This window comes from Pristiophorus japonicus, chromosome 2 (assembly GCF_044704955.1).
Source record: "Pristiophorus japonicus isolate sPriJap1 chromosome 2, sPriJap1.hap1, whole genome shotgun sequence".
NCBI lineage: Eukaryota > Metazoa > Chordata > Chondrichthyes > Pristiophoridae > Pristiophorus > Pristiophorus japonicus.
Window position 1 is genome coordinate 281699672 of NC_091978.1, and position 22688 is coordinate 281722359.

The following is a 22688-nucleotide window of genomic DNA, read 5'->3' on the forward strand; positions in this document are numbered from 1 at the left end:
TAACGGGGAACAAAGAAATCGCAGACCAATTGAACAAGTACTTTGGTTCAGTATTCACTAAGGAGGACACAAACAACCTTCCGAATATAAAAGGGGTCAGAGGGTCTAGTAGGGAGGAGGAACTGAGGGAAATCTTTATTAGTCGGGAAATTGTGTTGGGGAAATTGATGGGATTGAAGGCCGATAAATCTCCAGGGCCTGATGGACTGCATCCCAGAGTACTTAAGGAGGTGGCCTTGGAAATAACGGATGCATTGACAGTCATTTTCCAACATTCCATTGACTCTGGATCAGTTCCTATCGAGTGGAGGGTAGCCAATGTAACCCCACTTTTTAAAAAAGGAGGGAGAGAGAAAACAGGGAATTATAGACCGGTCAGCCTGACATCGGTAGTGGGTAAAGTGATGGAATCAATTATTAAGGATGTCATAGCAGCGCATTTGGAAAATGGTGACATGATAGGTCCAAGTCAGCATGGATTTGTGAAGGGGAAATCATGTTTGACAAATCTTCTGGAATTTTTTGAGGATGTTTCCAGTAAAGTGGACAAAGGAGAACCAGTTGATGTGGTATATTTGGACTTTCAGAAGGCTTTCGACAAGGTCCCACACAAGAGATTAATGTGCAAAGTTAAAGCACATGGGATTAGGGGTAGTGTGCTGACGTGGATTGAGAACTGATTGTCAGACAGGAAGCAAAGAGTAGGAGTAAATGGGTACTTTTCAGAATGGCAGGCAGTGACTAGTGGGGTACCGCAAGGTTCTGTACTGGGGCCCCAGCTGTTTACATTGTACATTAATGATTTAGACGAGGGGATTAAATGTAGTATCTCCAAATTTGCGGATGACACTAAGTTGGGTGGCAGTGTGAGCTGCGAGGAGGATGCTATGAGGCTGCAGAGTGACTTGGATAGGTTAGGTGAGTGGGCAAATGCATGGCAGATGAAGTATAATGTGGATAAATGTGAGGTTATCCACTTTGGTGGTAAAAACAGAGAGACAGACTATTATCTGAATGGTGACAGATTAGGAAAAGGGAAGGTGCAACGAGACCTGGGTGTCATGGTACATCAGTCATTGAAGGTTGGCATGCAGGTACAGCAGGCGGTTAAGAAAGCAAATGGCATGTTGGCCTTCATAGCGAGGGGATTTGAGTACAGGGGCAGGAAGGTGTTGCTACAGTTGTACAGGGCCTTGGTGAGGCCACACCTGGAGTATTGTGTACAATTTTGGTCTCCTAACTTGAGGAAGGACATTCTTGTTATTGAGGGAGTGCAGCGAAGATTCACCAGACTGATTCCCGGGATGGTGGGACTGACCTATCAAGAAAGACTGGATCAACTGGGCTTGTATTCACTGGAGTTCAGAAGAATGAGAGGAGACCTCATAGAAACGTTTAAAATCCTGATGGGTTTAGACAGGTTAGATGCAGGAAGAATGTTCCCAATGTTGGGGAAGTCCAGAACCAGGGATCACAGTCTGAGGATAAGGGGTAAGCCATTTAGGACCGAGATGAGGAGAGACTTCTTCACCCAGAGAGTGGTGAACCTGTGGAATTCTCTGCCACAGAAAGTGGTTGGGGCCAATTCACTAAATATATTCAAAAGGGAGTTAGATGAAGTCCTTACTACTCGGGGGATCAAGGGGTATGGCGAGAAAGCAGGAAGGGGGTACTGAAGTTTCATGTTCAGCCATGAACTCATTGAATGGCGGTGCAGGCTAGAAGGGCTGAATGGCCTGCTCCTGCACCTATTTTCTATGTTTCTATGTTTCTATATAAAACACTAGTTCGGCCCCAGCTGGAATATTATGCCCAATTCTGGGCATCACACTTTAGGAAGGATGTGAAGGCTTTGGAGAGGGTACAGAAGAGATTTACTAGAATGGTTCCAGGGATGAGGGATTACAGCTACGTGGATAGACTGGAGAAGCTGGGGTTGTTTTCCTTAGATTGGAGAACGCTAAGGGGAGATTTGATAGATGTTTAAAATCATGAAGGGTTTAGAAAGAGTAAATGAAGAGAAAATATTTCCAATGGCTGATGGATCGATAATCAGAGAGTACAGATTTATGGTGATTGACAAAAGAACCAGAGGCGACAGGAGGAAAAACCTTTTTACGCAATAAGTGGTTAGGATTTGGAATGCACTGCCTGTTAGGATGGTGGATGCGGATTCAATAGCAGCCTTCACAAGGGAATTGGATAAATACTTGAAGGAGAAAAAATTGCTGGGATATAGGAATGAGCAGGGGCATGGGACTAACGAGATTGCTCTTCAAAAGAGCTAGTGCAGACTCAATGGGCCTAATGGCCTCCTTTAGTGCTGTACTATTCTAGGATCCTAGACTGTATGCCAACTCAAGAGTGGCACGCCATGGCTAGACACCTGCTTATTAGTTGTTCTGCATGTTGGTAGGTTACACGGGAATGAGACTACCCTTGTTTGCTCTACTACAATGTGTTCAAATATGCAGTACTGATCCTTGAACTAGCAGTTGAAAATGTTACAACTCCTGTCCTACTGGGTCGAAACAGTTGATAGGCTATGTAACCTGTGCTGTAGGCTTTTCCCTTGTGCCTGCTTCTACATAGGAACGGGTAGTAAGAGGAAGGACGGGGCCAATTAAGAACCAAAATGAAGACCTACACATGGAGACAGAGGGCATGGCTGAGGTACTAAATGAGTACATTGCATCTGTCTTTACCAAGGAAGAAGATGCTGCCAAAGTTATAGTGAAAGAGGAGGTCGTTGAGATATTGGATGGAATAAAAATTGCTAAGGAGGAGGTACTAGAAAGGCTGGCTGTACTTAAAGTAGATAAGTCACCAGGATGCATCCTAGGATGCTGAGGGAAGTTAAGGTGGAAATTGCGGAGGTGTTGGCCACAATCATCCAATCCTCCTTGGATATGGCGCTGGTGCAGAGGACTGGAGAATTGCAAATGTTACACCCTTGTTCAAAAAAGGGTGTAAGGATAACGCCAGCAATTACAATTTAACCTCGGTACTGGGGAAGCTTTTAGAAACGATAATCAGGGACAAAATGAACAGTCACTTGGACAAGTATGGATTAATTAAGGAAAGCCAGCACGGATTTGTTAATGGCAAATCCTGTTTAACCAACTTGATTGAGTTTTTTGATGAGGTAACAGAGAGGATTGATGAGGGCAATGCGGTTGATGTGGTGTACATTGACTTCCAAAAGGCATTTGATAAAGTGCCACATAATAGGCTTGCCAGCAAAGTTGAAGCCCATGTAATAAAAGGGACAATGGCAACATGGATACGAAATTGGCTAAGTGATAGTAAAGAGAGTAGTGGTGAACAGTTGTTTTTCAGACTGGAGGTGTTCCCCAGGGTCGGTACTAGGACTACTGCTTTTCTTGATAATGACTTAGACTTGGCTGCACAAGGCACAATTTCAAAATTTGCAGATGACACAAAACTTGGACATGTAGTGAAAAGTGAGGAGGATAGTGATAGACTTCAAGAAGATATAAATAGGCTGGTGGAATGGCAGATTAAATTAACGCAGAAAGGTGCGAAATGATACATTTTGGAAAGGAGGAAGAGAAGAGGCGATATAAATTAAAGGGTACAATTAAAGGGGTATATGTGCACAAATCATTGAAGGTGGCAGGGCGGGTTGAGAAAGCGGGTGAAAAAGCATACGAGATCCTGGGCTTCATAAATAGAGGCATAGAGTACAAAAGCAAGGAAGTTATGATGAACCTTTATAAAACACTGGTTCAGACTCAACTGGAGTATTGTGTCCAATTCTGGGCACCACACTTTAGGAAGGATGTGAAGGCCTTAGAGAGGGTGCAGAAAAGATTTACAAGAATGGTTCCAGGGATGAAGGACTTCAGTTACGTGGATAGACTGGAGAAGTTGGGATTGTTCTCCTTAGAGTAGAGAAGATTGAGAGGAGATTTGATAGAGGTGTTCAAAATCATGAGGGGGCTAGACAGAGTTGATAGAGAGAAACTGTTCCCATTGGCAGAAGGGTCGAGAACCAGAGGACACAGATTCAAGGTGATTGGCAGAAGAACCAAAGGCGACATGAGGAAAAACTTTTTTGCGCAGCAAGTGGTTAGAATCTGGAATTCACTGCCTGAAAGGGTGGTGGAGGCAGATTCAATTGTGGCTTTGGATAAAGGAATTGGATAAGTACCTGAAGGAAAAAAAAATTGCAGGGTTACGGGGAAAGGCGGGATAGTGGGACTAGCTGAAGTGCTCTTGCAGAAAGCTCGACGTGCCGAATGGCCTCCTTCTGTGCTGTAACCATTCTATAATTCTACTGGAGATGTACCTGAAGAGGAATGCCTATAGATAAGGCCACTGGTCTGTGGTTTCACACAGCAAAATAGATCGAATCACAAGAAGTATTCCCCAAAATACCATAATAATTTCAGAACCCTATGTAATAAGAAAGGAATGTGACCAATTCGATCACAAAACCAGTAATCCTATTTATTTCCTTGAGCTTCCACACTAACTATCTAAGCTGGATAGGACAAGGAGAACCCTGCAGTGCTGGCCACTGTCTGAACAAATATACTTGATGGGCTGTCGATTACAGTTAGAGATTAAGCATCAGCTCAAGGGGCCAAATGGTCTACTCCTGCTCCTATTTCTTATGAAGATGGCTGCTGTGATTAGCCCAAGTACCTGAAAATGAGTATCAGCCACAATACATAATACCTCCTTTTGTGAAAACAGGAGGTCCCCAAATTTGAATCTGCCGAACGACAAGAGACTTCCAGACCCTACAAACTGTGCCCCTGAAATGAATGAATTTGCACAGGCCCAAACAGAGGCTACGGTCAACAATGAGCCCAGGGTGCTACAACAACTTGCGTTTAACATAGTAAAACATCCAAAGGCACTTCACAGGAGTATTATCAGACAAAATTTGACACCGAGCCATATAAAGAGATATTAGGACGGGTGACCAAATGTTTGGCCAAAGCGGTAGGTTTTTAGGGGTGTCTGAGAGATGGCGGTGGAGAGGTTTGGGGAAGGAATTCCAGAGCTTAGGGCCTAGACAGCTGAAGGTACAGCCACCAATGGAGGTGTGAAGGAAATGGGGAATATACAAGAGGTTAGAATTGGAGGAATGCAGAGTTCTTGGAGAGTTGTCGAGCTGGAGGGGGTTACAGAGTTAGGGAGGGGCAATGATTAGGCAGGGATTTGAACACAAGGATGATAATTTTAAACTTGAGGCGTTAATGAACCGGGAGCCAATGTAGGTCAGTGAGCACAGGGGTGATGGGTAAACGGGATGGGTCTGAGTCACAAATTGGATGAGCTGAAGTTTATGCACGGTGAAAGATGGGAGGTCGGCCAGGAGTGGATTGGAATAGTCGAGTTTGGAGGTAGCGAAAGCATGAATGAAGGTTTCAGCAGCAGATAGGCTGTGCCAGGTGAAGAATGGCAATATTACGAAGTTGGATGTAGGCAATCTTGTAAGTGGAATAGGATGCCGAGGTTGTGAACAGTGCAGTTGAGCCTCAGATAATGGCCAGGGAGGGGAATCTTCTCTATACCCGTCCTTATCACAGAACTAGAGTCTACCGGCCCAGACTTTCCTTCCTGGGCATCTCTGAGGAGATCTAACACAGAGCAATGCAATCTACTATAGCCCAACCTGAAAACAACTTCTACCTCTGGGATAGCTCTTCCTATGGATGTAAGGTCACTACTGCATTAAACTATTATGCTACCAAATTCTTCCAATCCAGCACTGGGACCCTATGGCAAATCAGTACGTTGGCTGTCCACAGATTCAACAAGCAAGTGACCGAGGTCCTACTTGCAAGGTATTTTCCCTATGGAAAGAAGGCAATAGTTTATAAGGTGCAAAACTTTCCGCAGATGCAAGGTTCCTTAGAAGGCAGAGCATTGTAGAAGGCACTCATGTAATGTACAGACCACTGAGCCACCCTCCTGACAGGCATACTGCACTGCTGTCCTCTAGTGACAGTGCCCTGGTGTGCCAAACATGACAAATGTTGTTACACCCATCCACGTGGCATTGTGACCACTTTGCCAGCCATCAGACAGGGGGTCAGGTACTGTGTTGCTCTGTTACCTGCCCACACTCTTGGTTTTGTGTCTCCACATGGGGTTTTCTTTCACTTCATTTTTTGTCTAGTGCTTCTTTCCCCCGTATCCTCACCACAGCCTTGGCAAAGGTTGACCAAATATTTAAAATCTTTTAAATTGAACCTTTACAACGTCTGAAATAATATTTTTCCTCATATTCAACTATTTAAACATCAATTGGCAACATTCCCTTAAACTTGAGTTGCTAGCCAGCTTTTGTGTACCTCATTATCCAAGCTGTCAGTGTAAGACCAAAGCTGTGCTGGGAGCTTGTGCTCATTATTCAGACCCTGCAAACTGCACACAATCAGCTTGCTGCACCTTTGCTTAGCAGCATCCTGACAGCCAAAATTCCTGGCACAGATTTTTTTTATGGGATCACAAAATTGGGGCTGGAGTAAAGTAACATTATGGCTTAATCGTGCAAAATTTGAATGCACTTATAGCGCTGCAAAGGGCACATGATTGAAATAGCTAGCAGAAATCAGTTAAAGCACAAACTGTGCTTGCCCTTTCTTAGAGATGCTAGAAGCTGCAATGCCTGGCTCTATGTCAGGAACCTGTGATGGTGGGAACAGAGAACCTTTCAAAGCTGGGAAGAAAGATGAACTGGCTTCTACGGACATAAGTTTGCCCCCACGCTTAGAACGGTGCAACTCCGTGAGCTGCGCCGACTTTTTAGAACAAAAACCGAGCCTAAAATTTACCTCGGTATTCTCCCCGCTGCTGGAACGTTGCAGGCCCTTGGCGCAGTGCAGCACAAGCTGTGGGGGGCAGAGCCAGGTCCCGCCGCTGAAAACAGTGCCGCGGCCTCTGCACATGCACGCTAGTGTGTGCGCGCATGTGCAGTAGCTCCAGGCCGCCGAGGTTGTGTGGGAAGGGCCCGAAGCACCCCGCCCCTAGCCCTGGCTGAATGGGCTCAATGGGGTGGCGAAGATCGGACTCGGGCCTCCCTCCTCTTTATCTTCAGCTCCTGCTCCGGCCCTCCCCCCCCGTTCAGGTCTGCTCTCTCTTCCCCCCCCTCCCCCCTCCCCCCTCCCCCCCACCGTGTGTTCAGGTCCGCTCCTCCCGCCACCCCCTCCAACTGTGTGTTCAGGTCCGCTCCTCCTGCCCCCCCATCCCCGCACCGCTCAGGCCCGCTTCCGCTCCGGCTTCCCCCCCCCCCCCGCCCTTCAGGTCCGCTGCCGCTCCCCCCCCCCAGCTCCCCCACTTCAGGTCCGCTGCTGCTCCTCCCCCCCCGCTCCCTTCAGGCCTGCTCCCGCTACGGCTCCCCACCCCGCCCGTTCAGGTCTGCTCCCACTCCCCGCCCCTCCGTTCAGGTCCGCTCCGGCTCCCCTACCCCCTTCCCTCCTCTCTTCCCCCCCTCCCTCGTTCAGGCCCGCTCCCTCTCTCCCCCGCCCCCCCCCCTCCTCTCCTCTTCCCCCCTCCTCTCCTCTTCTCTCCTCTCCCCACCTCCAGGCCCGCTACTGCTCCGGCTTCCGCCCCCCACCCATTCAGGTCCGCTCCTGCTCCTCCTCTCCCCCCTCCCTCCCTCCTCTCCTCTCCCTCTCCCCCTCCCCCTCCCTCCTCTCCCCTTCCTCTCCTCCCCTCCCTCCTATCCCTCTTCCTCCCCCTCCTCCCTCGCTGTCAGAAACACAGAGAGACACTAACAGACAGAGAGAGAGACACTGACAGACAGAGAGAGACATTGACAGAGAGAGAGAGAGACACTAGGGAGGGGGGGGGGGGGGGGCATCCCAGCATGCTGTTGGAGGGCTCCCGGTGCTGCAGTTGGTGAGTAGAAACTTATTTATTTATTTATTTATTTATTTTTTGATTGATTTATTGATTTATTTATCATATATTATTGATAATGGCTCGTTATTTGTAAAAGTGAAGTGTTTCATGTTTGTAAACTCCCTCCCTCCCCCCCCATCTCTCGTTCCCTACGCCTGATTTCTAAGTGTAGGCAAGATTTAAAAAAGGAGGGAGACAGAAAGCAGGAAACTATAGACCAGTTAGCCTAACATCTGTCATTGGGAAAATGCTAGAGTCCATTATTAAGGAAGCAGTAGCAGGACGTTTGGAAAATCAATGCAGTCAAGCAGTCAAGTATGGTTTTATGAAAGGGAAATCAGGTTTGATAAATTTTCTGGAGTTCTTTGAGGATGTAACGAGCAGGGTGGATAAGGAGGAACCAGTGGATGTGATGTATTTGGATTTCCAGAAGGCATTCGATAAGGTGCCACATAGAAGGTTATTGCACAAGATAAGAGCTCACGGGGTTGGGGGTAATATATTAGCATGGTTAGAGGATTGGTTAACTAACAGAAAACAGAGAGTCGGGATAAATGGGTCATTTTTCGGTGGCAAACGCTAACTAGTGGGGTGCCACAGGGATCGGTGCTGGGGCCTCAACTATTTACAATCTATATTAATGACTTGGATGAAGGAACCGAGTGTAATGTAGCCAAGTTTGCTGATGATACAAAGCAAGGTGTGAGGAGGACACAAAGAATCTGCAAAGGGATAGAAACAGGCTAAGTGAATGGGCAAACATTTGACAGATGGAGTTTAATGTGGGAAAGTGTGAGGTTATCCACTTTAGCAGGAAAAATAAAAAAGCTAATTATTATTTAAATGGAGCGAGATTACAAAATGCTGCAGTACAGAGGGACCTGGGAGTCCTTGTGCATGAAACACGAAAAGTCAGCATGCAGGTACAGCAATAATCAGAAAGGCAAATGGAATGTTGGCCTTTATTGCAATGGGGGATGGAGTATAAAAGCAGGGAAGTCCTGCTACAACTGTACAAGGTATTGGTGAGACCACACCTAGAGTACTGCGTACAGTTTTGGTCTCCTTATTTAATGAAGGATATACTTGCACTGGAGGCAGTTCAGAGAAGGTTCACTAGGTTGATTCCTGAGATGAAGGGGTTGACTTATGAAGAAAGGTTGAACAGTTTGGGCCTATACTCATTGGAGTTTAGAAGAATGAGAGGTGATCTTATTGAAACATATAAGATACTGAGGGGGCTCGACAAGGTAGATGCAGAGAGGATATTTTCACTCGTGGGGAAATCTAGAATTAGGGGGCTTAGTTTCAGAATAAGGGATTTCCCATTTAGAACTGAGATGAGGAGGAATTTCTTCTCTCAAAGAGTTGTAAATCTATGGAATTCTCTGCCCTAGAGAGCTGTGGAGGCTGGGTCATTGAATAAATTTAAGTTGGAGATAGATTTTTGAACGATAAGGGAGTGAAGGGTTTTGGGGAGCGGGCAGGGAAGTGGAGCTGAGCCCAAAATCAGATCATCCATGATCTTATTAAATGGCGGAGCAGGCTCGAGGGGCCAATGGCCTAGTCCTGCTCCTATTTCTTATTTTCTTATATCAAAACATGAATGGCAAATGGATGATGGTATGCAATATTGTCAATTTACATTTTTTTTTAAAGACACATCACTACTTTATATTAAATCCCTGATGGACAGTGCTTGATTTTATAAACAATATTTAACATTACAAAAAGGAACACAAAGAATAGAATGTTTCCATGCCAACCTTAACCACAAAACGTAAAGTAATACATATAGGGGTTAAATTTTTGTCTTTAGCCTTCCCGATGTGTGAAACTCTGTAGCAGGAATGGTGAAATCAAACATTTCTACATGTGGTTGCACTGTGTGATACTCAACAAATATATTAGCACGTTTATATGAAATTCCTCGGCCCTTTATTTTAGTTATGATGGCCTTCATTAAAATAGCAGAGAAAGGAGTTCTCATGGAAACACATTAATGCCTTAGTTTGAATATCACACAGCAGTTTCAACCTTTGCCAATTACTATTTAATTCTTCTTAAACAAATAGATTTCTACTGTAATCAACATTTTCTTACCTCAAGACAAGCTGCAACATAACATCCTCACAGTTCAGATTGATAAGTGTTCTGAACAGGGCCAGAGATACGACACACAACTGTCAGAAGAATTTTAAAAATAATCAGAAAAAAAGTGGATTGGTTTGTGACAAAAACTGGTTAATTCTGAGAGTAAGCTTATGATTTTTTTAATGAAGTATTTTCTCCATGACATTTCAGTTGCATACATTACTAAAGCTTCTTCTCTTACTGCCTTTCTAGTCTTTTTCATGGAAATCCAGAATAATTAACAAAACATTGATTAGCCAGTTACTGTAAGCAACACTGTAAAATTCAGTTCCTTGGTCTTAGGGTTGGATTAACCCATTGAGAGCCTTTTGCTATTAAGAATTATGAAGCCACAATCCTTTATCTGTATAGTATAAATCAACAAAAGGTCACGACCTAATACATAAGATATCAGCCTTAGCTCAATGGTAACACTCTCGTCTCAGAGTCAAAAGGTCATGAATACAATCCTCACTCCAGTGACTTGAGCATGTCATTTAGGTTAACATTTTGATGCAGTATTCTCAGAATCCATGACATTATTTGAAGAAGTTCTACCAGTGTCCTACCCAATATTTCTCTCTCAACCAACACAACTAAAACAGATTAACTGGTCATTTAACCCAGTGTCCAAAAATGGCTGCTGTGTTTCATAGGAACATAGGACAGCAGCAGCAGATTGGAAAGCAGCTAATGTAACGCCTCTGTTTAAAAAAGGGGGCAGACTAAAGGCAGGTAACTATAGGCCGGTTAGTTTAACATCTGTAGTGGGGAAAATGCTTGAAGCTATCATTAAGGAAGAAATAGCAGGACATCGAGATAGGAATAGTGCAAGCAACATGGATTCATGAAGGGGAAATCATGTTTAACTAATTTACTGGAATTCTTTGAGGATATAATGAGCATGGTGGATAGAGGTGTACCGATGGATGTGGTGTATTTAGATTTCCAAAAGGCATTCGATAAGGTGCCACACAAAAGGTTACTGCAGAAGATAAAGGTACACGGAGTCAGAGGAAATGTATTAGCATGGATCGAGAATTGGCTGGCTAACAGAAAGCAGAGAGTCGGGATAAATAGGTCCTTTTCGGGTTGGAAATCGGTGGTTAGTGGTGTGCCACAGGGATCGGTGCTGGGACCACAACTGTTTACAATATACATAGATGACCTGGAAGAGGGGACAGAGTGTAGTGCAACAAAATTTGCAGATGACACAAAGATTAGTGGGAAAGCGGGTAGTGTAGAGGACACAGAGAGGCTGCAAAGAGATTTAGATAGATTAAGCGAATGGGCTAAGGTTTGGCAGATGGAATACAATGTCGGAAAATGTGAGGTCATCCACCTTGGAAAAAATAACAGTAAAAGGGAATATTATTTAAATGGGGAGAAATTACAACATGCTGTGGTGCAGAGGGACCTGGGGGTCCTTGTGCATGAATCCCAAAAAGTTAGTTTGCAGGTGCAGCAGGTAATCAGGAAGGCGAATGGAATGTTGGCCTTCATTGCGAGAGGGATGGAGTACAAAAGCAGGGAGGTCCTGCTGCAACTGTACAGGGTATTGGTGAGGCCGCACCTGGAGTACTGCGTGCAGTTTTGGTCACCTTACATAAGGAAGCTTATACTGGCTTTGGAGGGGGTACAGAGACGATTCACTAGGCTGATTCTGGAGATGAGGGGGTTATCTTATGATGATAGATTGAGTAGACTGGGTCTTTACTCGGAGTTAAGAAGAATGAGGGGTGATCTTATAGAAACATTTAAAATAAGGGATAGACAAGATAGAGGCAGAGAGGTTGTTTCCACTGGTTGGGGAGACTAGAACTAGGGGGCACAGCCTCAAAATATGTGGGAGCCAATTTAAAACTGAGTTGAGAAGGAATTTCTTCTCCCAGAGGGTTGTGAATCTGTGGAATTCTCTGCCCAAGGAAGCAGTTGAGGCTAGCTCATTGAATGTATTCAAATCACAGATAGATAGATTTTTAATCAATAAGGGAATTAAGGGTTACGGGGAGCGGGCGGGTAAGTGGAGCTGAGTCCACGGCCAGATCAGCCATGATCTTGTTGAATGGCGGAGCAGGCTCGAGGGACTAGATGGCCTACTCCTCTTCCTAATACTTATGTTCTTATGTATGTATGATAGGAGTAAGCCATTTAGCCCCTTGAGCCTGTTCCGCCATTCAATGAGATCATGGCTAATCTGTGGTCTAACTCCATATACCCGCCTTTGACCAAAATGCCTTAATACCTTTGATTAACCTACAAAACAAGAGTGACTATAGTTCAAAAGTAATTTATTGCTTCTGAGCACTTTGGGACATTTTAAGGACATGCAAGGCACTATATAAATCCAAGTTCTTTCTACATGCTGATCTAACCCCCCATGTGCATATAAAAACAAATAGGGATCAGAAATATGTCCAATCGAAGTACCTGGCTAATCAATGAAATTTAGTAAACAGAAATTACAGACATGCAATATAAAAGTGGCATTCATGTAATCTAAAAGGCATTTAATTTGTCTTGTGTCCTCCATGCTTGTTTCTCATTCTTGTCGAGTTTCAAAGCAGGACAGGATTTATTTTTCCCCATGTAATTTATCATGATTAGACCAAGTTAATTAAAGGGGAGAAAACAATAGTGTGAATGCTTTATATTCAAAGAAGTCTCCCATTTAATTGGAGAAGGAAATATACTTTTGAACATTTTCCTTGAGTTAGGAGCATAGGAATTTGGCGCATTGAGCCGGCTCCGTTTTTCATTAGCCACGGAAGCTCTGTCATTTTTAGTCACAATTTCCTACATTTTCTCCATATCCTAAATGCTATTACTTCCTAAGTAAGTACATCTCTATTTTAAAATCCTCAATTAATTTTGCATTTATGACCTTGGACAGTGGATTCCACTTTCTCACGTCGCTTTGTGTGAAGAGGTTTTTTCTGGGTTTGTTTTTATTTGACTAAACTTGAGTTTTAAGATTATGGCCTGGAATGTTAATTGTATTCAAGTGGTGTATAGCAATTGGGTGTTAATTGTATTCAGGTGGTGAGTATTAATTGGAGACTCTTATGCATATATATTGGGAGTAAAACAGAGAATGCTGGAAATCTCAGTGGGTCAGACAGCATCTGTGGAGAGAAAAACAAAGTTAACATTTCAGGTTGATGACCCTTTGTCAGAACTCTCCACAGATGCTACCTGACTCGCCGAGATTTCCAGCATTATCTGTTTTTATTTCAGATTCCAGCATCCGTAGTATTTTGCTTTTGTATATATGGGAGTAGGCTGGGGAAGGGTTGCAAGCTGATTTTGGGGGTGCTCAGAATGTAATGTGTGTTTCTGTAAATAAAGGCTTGTAAGTATCTAAAGTCTAGGCTCTAGTGCTCTATTCTTCACCACCTGCTATCCGATTTTTACACGGAATTTCCTTGGAGCTACTCCCGCATGCGCCGTAACTTCGCCAAAGTGCGGCGGAAATCCAATTTCCACACATAGATGGGATTTTGCTGCATATCTACCAAAATTCCAGGAGTGGGAGCAGCTCCAATAAAATCCCAAGCCAATATTCCTTTATTCTGGATTCCTCTACTGCCTCCTTCCGTTCCGGCAGGTAGCCAACCAAAATAATTTAAATTAGACCGCTGGAAGGCGCACTTTGAAGATTTCCTTAACCAAGACTCTGTCTTCAACGTGAGTGTCCTCGACTCCATCCCGCAGCATGCAACCTGCCACCACCTCAGCACAATCCTAGCCCGGCATGAGGTTGAAAAGGCCATCCGACAACTGAAGAATAACAGGCAAGTCCATAATAACATATTGAATGAAGTGCTCAAACAGCTAGCGAAGCTCAGAATACGAGTGACTGCTCGCAAGTGTGAGTTATTTCAAAACTCAGTAGAGTACTTAGGGTACAGAGTAGACAAAGATGGTTTATATCCAACCAAGTAAAAGCTGGATGCAATTACAAATGCACCCACTCCCAAGAATGTCACTGAACTTCGATCATTTTTGTGTCCTTTGAACTATTCTGGGAATTCCTACCAAATTTGACTACAGTGTTGCACCGCTAAATGAGCTGTTGAAAAAACAGGTCCAGTGGAAGTGGTCAGAAGAATGCAACACAGCATTCAAGGAGTGTAAAAGCCACTTGGTAGAGAGCACCATGTTAGTTCACTATGACATATCTAAGGAGACCAAGCTAGCATGTGACGCCTCTTCATATGGATTTGGGGCAGTGATCTCTCATGTACTACATAATGGGAAGGAGAAATCATGCTTTTGCTTCACGCACTCTCAGTGCCAGTTAGCGTAATTATGCGCAGATCGAAAGGGAAGCTTTGGCATTAATTTTGGGGGTCAAGAAGTTCCACAAATACTTGACAGCAAGATTGCTGCCCCTGACAGCAATCCTCCAACCAAAGTCCCCAGTTCCAACAGACTTTGATTTTGTCAGCATATACATATGACATTGAGTACAGACGATGAGCTGATCACAGTAATGCTGAGACTATGTCCAGGTTCTGATCCCATCACAAGTTACACACGATGGGGAAGAAATGTTCTATTTTTCATACATTAATAAGTATCAGTTGCAGCTCAAGAGATTGGTAGAGCAACCAAATGTGACCCAGTTATGTCAAAGGTGTGTGATTACTTTGCAAATGGTTGGCCAAACCAGGTATCAGAGAAAGATATTCATCCATACTTCATTCGTAGGAATGAATTATCAGTGGATAAAGATTATATCATGCGGGGTGCAAGAGTAGATATTCCAATAAATTCATGTCCAAATTATTAGGAGATCTTCATGGCCAGCCCCTGGGAATGTGCTTGACCAGAGTTTTGCAGCAGTTACTTATGGTGGCCAGGTCTAGTTAATATAGAGTACATCGTTAAGTCAGTGTACAACATGTTAATCCATAAGCAAGAAACCACCATCAGTGCCATTACAGCCATGGAAATGGCCTCCTAGGGTGTGGCAAAAGTTACATATCGATTTTGCTGTGCTCGAAGGACAGCAAGTGTTCATTGTGATTGATAGCCATTCGAAGTGGATAGAGGTGTTTCCAATGCAGAAAATAACAAGTAAAACATTGGACCATTTGCGAAGATTATTTTCTTCATATGGCCTCCCAAAAGAAATTGTGTCTGATAATGGGCCACAATTTTGTTCAGAAGAATTTGCACAGTTCATAAGCAGAAATGGTGTGAACCAAAGTTCCACTGTACCACCCTGCTTCAAATGCTGAGAAGTGTGAAATTAAATCAAAAGGTTAGAGTGAAGAACCATCACCATAAATGGTTAAAGTGGTTACCAGGAAGAGTGGTGAAGATATATGGTCCTTGCACATATTTGCTCAAGATGTTTGATCATGGACAGGTTAAGTTTGTTCACATTGATCATATTTTACCTGCAGATGTGGAAGGAGTTGAAAGTTGAAATGATTCGATTATTTCTGACTCATCAGATAGTCTTGTTACAAGTAGAGTACCAGTAGCAAATCCTACATCAGATGTACTAGAAACAAGTCCACGAGAAAGTCAAAATTTATGTCTGAGACCGAGTCAGGCAGACAAACTGTCTTAGAAAGTTCAAATGTAGATCAAGGGCATCTCTTGGAGGAAAACTCTCCTCAGGCTCAGCCTAGAATGAATCTAAGTTCAACACCATGTTTAGAAGGTTTTGTTCGAGTGCAGAGGTATCCTCTTCGAAACAGAAAGCAAGTGGTTAAGTTTGATTTGTAAATATGGCAAAATAACTCCATATCTTTTGTTATGTATATCCATGCAAGTTATGTATGATGATTATTTTGTTATAATTACTTCTTCATTAAGAAGGGAGAAGTGTAATATAGTTCCACTTAGTGGACTACTACTCCATCTAGTGGACTACTGTGGTAATGCAGTCATTGCTGATTGCAATAAAAAGGTCAGGTCACCTGACAAGTTCCTGTGTTAAGAGCCATCTTGTAAGGGTGTGATTGTGATGTCATAGAGAATATACCACACTCATTTAGAACAGTATATTGGAAAGTTACACTTTACATATGTGCAACAACACATCTGTTTCCTCAGCTGTTCATTGAATGGGCTGGGCCATTTTCTGTAAGTTAACCTGTGGTTTTCAATCGCACATATAAACCCTGATTTTAACTAGGGACACGAATTGAGCTGCCAGCCAGGCATGGATAAACCCACACAAAATCATCAATGTGAAGCCTGGGCAATTTTAACACCATTAATTTCCATTTGAATGATGGGTTGTCATCCCAATCATGTCGTGAACACTCTCTCTCTCTCTCTCTCTCTCTCTCTCTCCCACTCACTATCTCTTTGTCTCTCCCCCACTCACTTTCTCTCTCTCCCCCACTCACTCTGTCTGTCTTTCTCTCTCCAGTCTCTCTCTGCCCCAGTCTCTCTCTCTCTCCCACCTCTGATTTTTTCTCTCTTTCTGAGGGCCGCGAAAATGTTTGTGGAAATAATCAGTGATATTCTAGGCAAAAGTCCTAGAGATAACCCAAAAGCTCGAGAGGCAGCTCCAATTGCAGGTTCGAACGGCAATGAACGCCACACGGTTCATGGTACGGCCGCACTTCTGGCTTCTTCGTATACCGCACTGTGCATGCGCGACCGGATTGAGCGCGCATGTGCAAAAGGGGGCGGAGTTAAAGGCCATGCGCAGAAGGACACAAAAGTTGTTACAAATAAATCACTCCATAAAACTTCACACTTGTCAATAAACTTTCATAGGTAACACTAGAGGCCCCACTACCTGTAAAGTAAAATAATGAATAGAATCATAGAAATTTACAGCGCGGAGGAGGCCATTTCCGCCCATCGTGTCCGCGCCGGCTTTCTGCAATGAGTTCCAGACCCCCACCACCCTCTGGGCAAAGAAATGTCTCCTCATATCTCCCCTATACCTCCCCCCAATTACTTTAAATCTATGCCCCCTGGTTGTTGACCCCTCTGCCAAGGGAAACAGTTCCTTCCTATCCACTCTATCCAGGCCCCTCAATTTTATACACCTCAATCAGGTCTCCCCTCAGCCTGCTCTGTTCCAAAGAAAACAAACCCAGCATCTCCAATCTTTCCTCATAGCTAAAATTTTCCAGTCCAGCCAACATTCTTGTAAATCTCTTCTGCACCCTTTCCAGTGCAATCACATTTTTCCTGTAATGTGGTGACCAGAACTGCATACAGTACTCCAGCTGCAGCCTAACCAGTATTTTATACAGTTCAAGCATAACGTCTTTGCTCTTGTATTCCATGCCTCAACTAATAAGGCAAGTATTCCATATGCCTTCTTAATCACCTTATCTACCTGGCCTACTACCTTCAGGGATCTGTGGACCTGCACTCCAAGGTCCCTTTGTTCCTCTACACTTTTCAACGTTGTATCAACTTAATGTGTATTCCCTTGCCTTGTTAGATCTCCCCAAATGCATTACCTCGCACTTATCTGGGTTTAATTTCATTTGCCACTGTTCTGCCCACCTGACCAGTACATTGATATCTTCCTGCAGTCTGCAGCTTTCTTCTTCATTATCAACCACACAGCCTATTTTATTTAATCTGCAAACTTCTTAATCATACCCCCAACATTCAAGTCCAAGTCATTGATATATACCACAAAAAGCAAGGGACACAACACTGAGCCCTGCAGAACCCCACTGGATACAGCCTTCCAGTCACAAAAACACCCATCAACCATTACCCTTTACTTCCTGCCTCCGAGCCAATTTTGGATCCAACTTGCCACTTTGCCCTGGATCCCATGAGTTTTTACTTTCATGACCAGTCTGCCATGTGGGACCTTATCAAAAGCTTTGCTAAAATCCATAAACACTACATCATACCACTGCCCTCATTGACCCTCCTGGTTACCTCCTCGAAAAATTCCATCAAGTTAGTCAGACACGACCTTCCCTTAACAAATCCATGCTGACCATCCTTGATTGATCCATGTCTTTCCAAATGAAGATTTATCCTGTCCCTCAGGATTTTTTCCAATAATTTTCCCACCACTGAGGTTAGGCTGACTGGCCTGTAATTACTCTGTCTATTCCTTTCTCCATTTTTAAATAAAGGTACAACATTAGCAGTCCTCTGGCACCAAACCTATAGCCAGACAGGACTGGAAAATGATGGTCAGAACCTCTGCTAGTTCCTCGTTTGAATCTCGTAACAGCCTGGGATCCATTTTATCAGGCCTGGAGATTTATCCACTTTCGAAGCTACTACGTCCCTTAATACTTCATCTCACTATGTTTATCTCGTCTAATATTTCACACTCCTCCTCCCTCATTGCAAAGTCTGCATCTCCCCTCTCTTTTGTGAAAACAGATGCAAAGTATTCATTAAGAATCATACCCACATCTTCTGCCTCCACACACAGATTTCCTTTATGGTCTCTAATAGGCCCCACTCTTTCTATAGTTACCCTCTTGCTCTTAATGTATTTCTAAAATATCTTTGGGTTTTCCCTGATTTTACTTGCCAACATTCTTTCATACTCTCTCTTTGCTTTCTTGATATCCTTTTTAATTGCACCACTGCACTTTTTATACTCCGCTAGAGTTCCTGCAGTATTAAATTCTCAGTATCTGTCATAAACTTCCCTTGTTTCCTTTATCTTACCCTGTATGTCCCTTGGCATCCAGGGGGCTCTAGATTTGTTAGACCCACCCTTTTTCTTTAAGGGAACATACTTGCTCCGTACCCTCAGGATCTCCTCCTGAATGCCTCCTACTGCTCTGACACTGATTTACCATCAAGTAATGCAACAGAAGTCTGGACTGCCCTCCATTCCCAACTAAAACATGAGAGTAGAAGACAAGAAAGCTATGGAGGGGACATTTGAAGAATAAAATCAAGTTAAACACTTTCTTTTGATCACATGTGGACTAATGCATTTAATCTGATGTGGAATTATTTTCTTTGCCAGGTTTTCCATGTGCCCTCCTCCTCGGCTGTTCTGCTGTAAGCATTTATATTTTCTCAGGACCCATCTTTGTTTCTATACTTCTCCCATTATCACCTCATTTTGCCCTGCACCATCATTTACGTAATTTATTCATTCCTGCCCTCCACCCCATCATAGACCTTTCCCTTTTGTTCTTTTCCTGCCCCTCCTTTTCCCTAGCTCTGTACTTGCTTAAAAGCTGTTCATCTCGAACATCTTCCAGCTCTGATGAAACGTGATGGATCTGAAACATTAGCTCTGTTTCCCTCTCCACAAATGCTACCTGACCTGCTGAGTACTTCCAGCAATTTCTGGGGCTTGTGTGTCAGTAACACTAAGCTCAATAGGAAGAATTCTTTTGATTATTATTTCTTTTAGAATATATAACCACCCTATCTTGCACAGGATACACACACTCTCACACACATTCACCCCAGCATGGGTCACTGCAGAGTCAAGGACAAGAACCCTGGCAGATTTTTCCCTTATTTAACATAGTGACACTCAAGTCAGTGGTACTGTTCCCCCCCCAGCGCTAAAAAATATAACAGACCAGTAATCGAACTTGTTTCCTTGCTTCATGAGAATTTGAACAGCCTTCAGACATTAATTTAGATCAAGTGGCATTTTTGATTGCGTGTTCTCAAATAATGGTGTTGGAAGTGGGGAAACAGCTGGCTACAATGTGACACAACTATAGTTAGGTCAAAGTAAAAAGTAACCTTACCCGAAAGGGGGTGTTAATTCGGCTGACGAGTGTATCTAGAATCGACACTTTTTCATACTCATGCAGCAGAATGAAGCTGAGGAAGGTCTGCAACAGTGCGGGCTCTGAGATGCTGCGGAGGAACAGATCCAAGTATGCTGTTGTAGTCATAACTTCTTCCACGGTCATCTGAAATGAATAGAAAAGTCACATCAACAGTAATGAGAGGGGAAAGTACAGAGGTTGCAGCGTACCTCTGTAATGTAAAACGGGCGATAGCAAATTGGCAGCCAGTTTTCTATTTCTCCTGATTTTTATTTCCATGGAAGACAATGGAAATAACAATCAGGAGAGATGTAAAATGGGCCGCCGATTCGCTATCACCCATTTTACACTATCGCACACAAAGTCAAAATCTACCCCAATGTGTGCCTAACCCTCGGACTACCAGGTCTCATTTTTAGCTCTCACGACTAGTATTTATATCGCGCCTTTAAGATATTGGGCCCAAGTTTCCACAAGAAAAAAAACGGGCGCCCCTCCGAGCTGGGCGCCCGTTTTTCGCGCCTAAAAAAATCCTCGGTATTCTCCACCGACTTACAGGTCCTGTGGCACTCGGCGCAGCCAGCACGAGCTGTGGGGGGGGGCGGAGCCAGGTCCCTGCGCTGAAAACAGTGCCGGGACCTCTGCACATGCGCGCTACAGTCGGCACGCAAGTGCAGTAGCTCCAGGCGCCGAACTGTGTGGGAGGGGCCCGAAGCACACAGCCCCTAGCCCTGGCCCAATAGCCTCACTGGGGCTGCGTGAATGAGGCTCCTCCCACGGCCAGCTCCTGCTCCCCGCCCGACCAGACCTGACCCCCGCTCCCCCCCCCCCCCCCGACACCCGAGACCCGCTCCCCCCCGCCCCGACCGAAACCCGACACCCGCTCTCCCCCCTCCCGCCCCGACCGGACACCCGAGACCCGCTCCCCCCCGCCCCGACCGAGACCCGAGACCCGCTCTCCCCCCTCCCCCCCGCCCCGACCCGAGACCCGCTCCCCCCGACCCGACACCCGCTCCCCACCCCCAACCCGACACCCGCTCCTGTTCCCCGACCCCCCCCTCTCTTCCCCGACCCCCCCCACTCTCTTCCCTCCCCTCCCTCCCTCTCCCTCCCCTCCCTCCCCCCCTCCTCCCTCCCTCCCTCTCCTTCCTCCCTCCCTCTCTCTCCTCCCTCCCTCTCCCTCCCTCTCCCCTTCTCTCTCTCCCTCCCTCTCTCCCTCCCTCTCCCCTTCTCTCTCTCCCTCCTCTCTCTCCCCTTCTCTCTCTCCCTCCCTCTCTCTCCCTCCCTCCCTCTCCCTCCCTCCCTCTCCCTCCCTCTCTCTCTCGCTCAGCGGCACGAACAGCTGCAGAATTCTCCCTGGCTGAAGCACTTTCACACAGGTAGGAAGATGGTTTATTTAATCTTTTCTTGGCTTATAATTGTTTATTCAGGTTGAATTTATTTGTATAATATTTGTAGAAGTATAAATAAGGATTTATTGTCGAATTTAATGAGTTCCCTTCCCCCCACCTTGTTCTGGGCGCCTAATTTGTAACCTGCGCCTGATTTTTTAATGTGTAGAACAGGTTTTTTCAGTTCTACAAAAATCTTCACTGGCGCCATTCTACTTTAGTTTGGAGTACATTTTCACTGTGGAAACTTTCAAATCAGGCGTCAGTGGCCGGACACGCCCCCTTTTGAAGAAAAAATTCTGTTCTAAACTAGAACTGTTCTACCTGACTAGAACTGCAGAAAAAAAAATGTGGAGAATTGCGATTTCTAAAATAGTCCGTTCTCCACCAGTTGCTCCTAAAAATCAGGCGCGAATCATGTGGAAACTTGGGCCCATTAAAACATCCCAAGGAGTTATCAAACTAAATTTGACACCGAACCACATATTAGGGCAAATGACCAAAATCTTTTTTTTATTCGTTCCTGGGATGTAGGCGTCTCTGGCAAAGCTAACATTTATTGCCCATCCCTAATTGCCCTTGAGAAGGTGGTGGTGAACCACCTTCTTCAACCGCTGCAGCTCGTGTGGTGAAGGCACTCCCACAGTGCTGTTAGGGAGGGAGTTCCAGGATTTTGACTGAGCAACGATATAGGAATGGCGATATATTTCCAAGTCAGGATGGTGCGTAACTTGAAGGGAACTTGGAGGTGATGGTGTTCCGAGGCATTGGCTGTCCTTGTCCTTCTAGGTAATAGAGGTGGGTTTGGAAGGTGCTATCGAAGCCTTGGAGAGTTGCTGCAGTGCATCTTGTAGATGGTACACACCTCAGCCACGGTGCGCCGGTGGTGGTGGAGGGAATAAATGTTTAAGGTGGTGGAAGGGGTGCCAATCAAGCAGGTTGCTTTGTCCTGGATGGTGTCGAGCGTCTTGATGTTGCTGGTGCTGCACTCACCCAGGCAAGGGGAGAATATTCCATCACACTCTTGACTTGTGCCTTGTAGATGGTGGAAAGACTTTGGGGAGTAAGAAGGTGAGACACTCGCCGCAGAATACCCAGCCTCTGTAGCCACAGTATTTATGTGGTTGGTCCAGTTAAGTTTCTGGTCAATGGTGACCCCCAGGATGTTGCTGGTGGGGGATTGTACGATGGTAATGCTGTTGAATGTCAAGGGGCAATGGTTAGACTCTCGCTTGTTGGAGAAAGTCATTGCCTGGCACTTGTGAGGAGCGAATGTTACTTGCCACTCATGAGCCCAAGCCTGAATGTCATCCAGGTTTTGCTGTAGACGGGGACGGACTGCTTCATTATCTGGGGAGTTGCGAATGGAACTGAACACTGTGCAATCATCAGCGAACATCCCCACTTCTGATCTTATGATGGAGGGATGGACATTGATGAAGCTGCTGAAGATGGTTGGGTCTTGGACATTGCCCTGAGGAATCCCTGCAGTGATATCCTGGGGCAGATATGATTGACCTCCAACAACCACAACCATCTTTCTTTGTGCTAGGTATGACTCCAGCCA

The 22688-nt window shown here is 44.8% G+C and overlaps 1 protein-coding gene across 1 annotated transcript in view; it reads right to left on the bottom strand.

The window, feature by feature from the left end:
- The window catches only part of fhip1aa (FHF complex subunit HOOK interacting protein 1Aa), a 288301-nt gene that overhangs the window by 60160 nt on the left and 205453 nt on the right, over positions 1–22688 (bottom strand). Inside the window, exons 7-8 of the mRNA XM_070871447.1 lie at positions 19707–19874; positions 9988–10067 (exon numbers count right to left, since the gene is read on the bottom strand). Coding sequence (XP_070727548.1) covers positions 9988–10067; positions 19707–19874 — 248 coding nt within the window. The remainder of the gene's footprint in view (positions 1–9987; positions 10068–19706; positions 19875–22688) is intronic.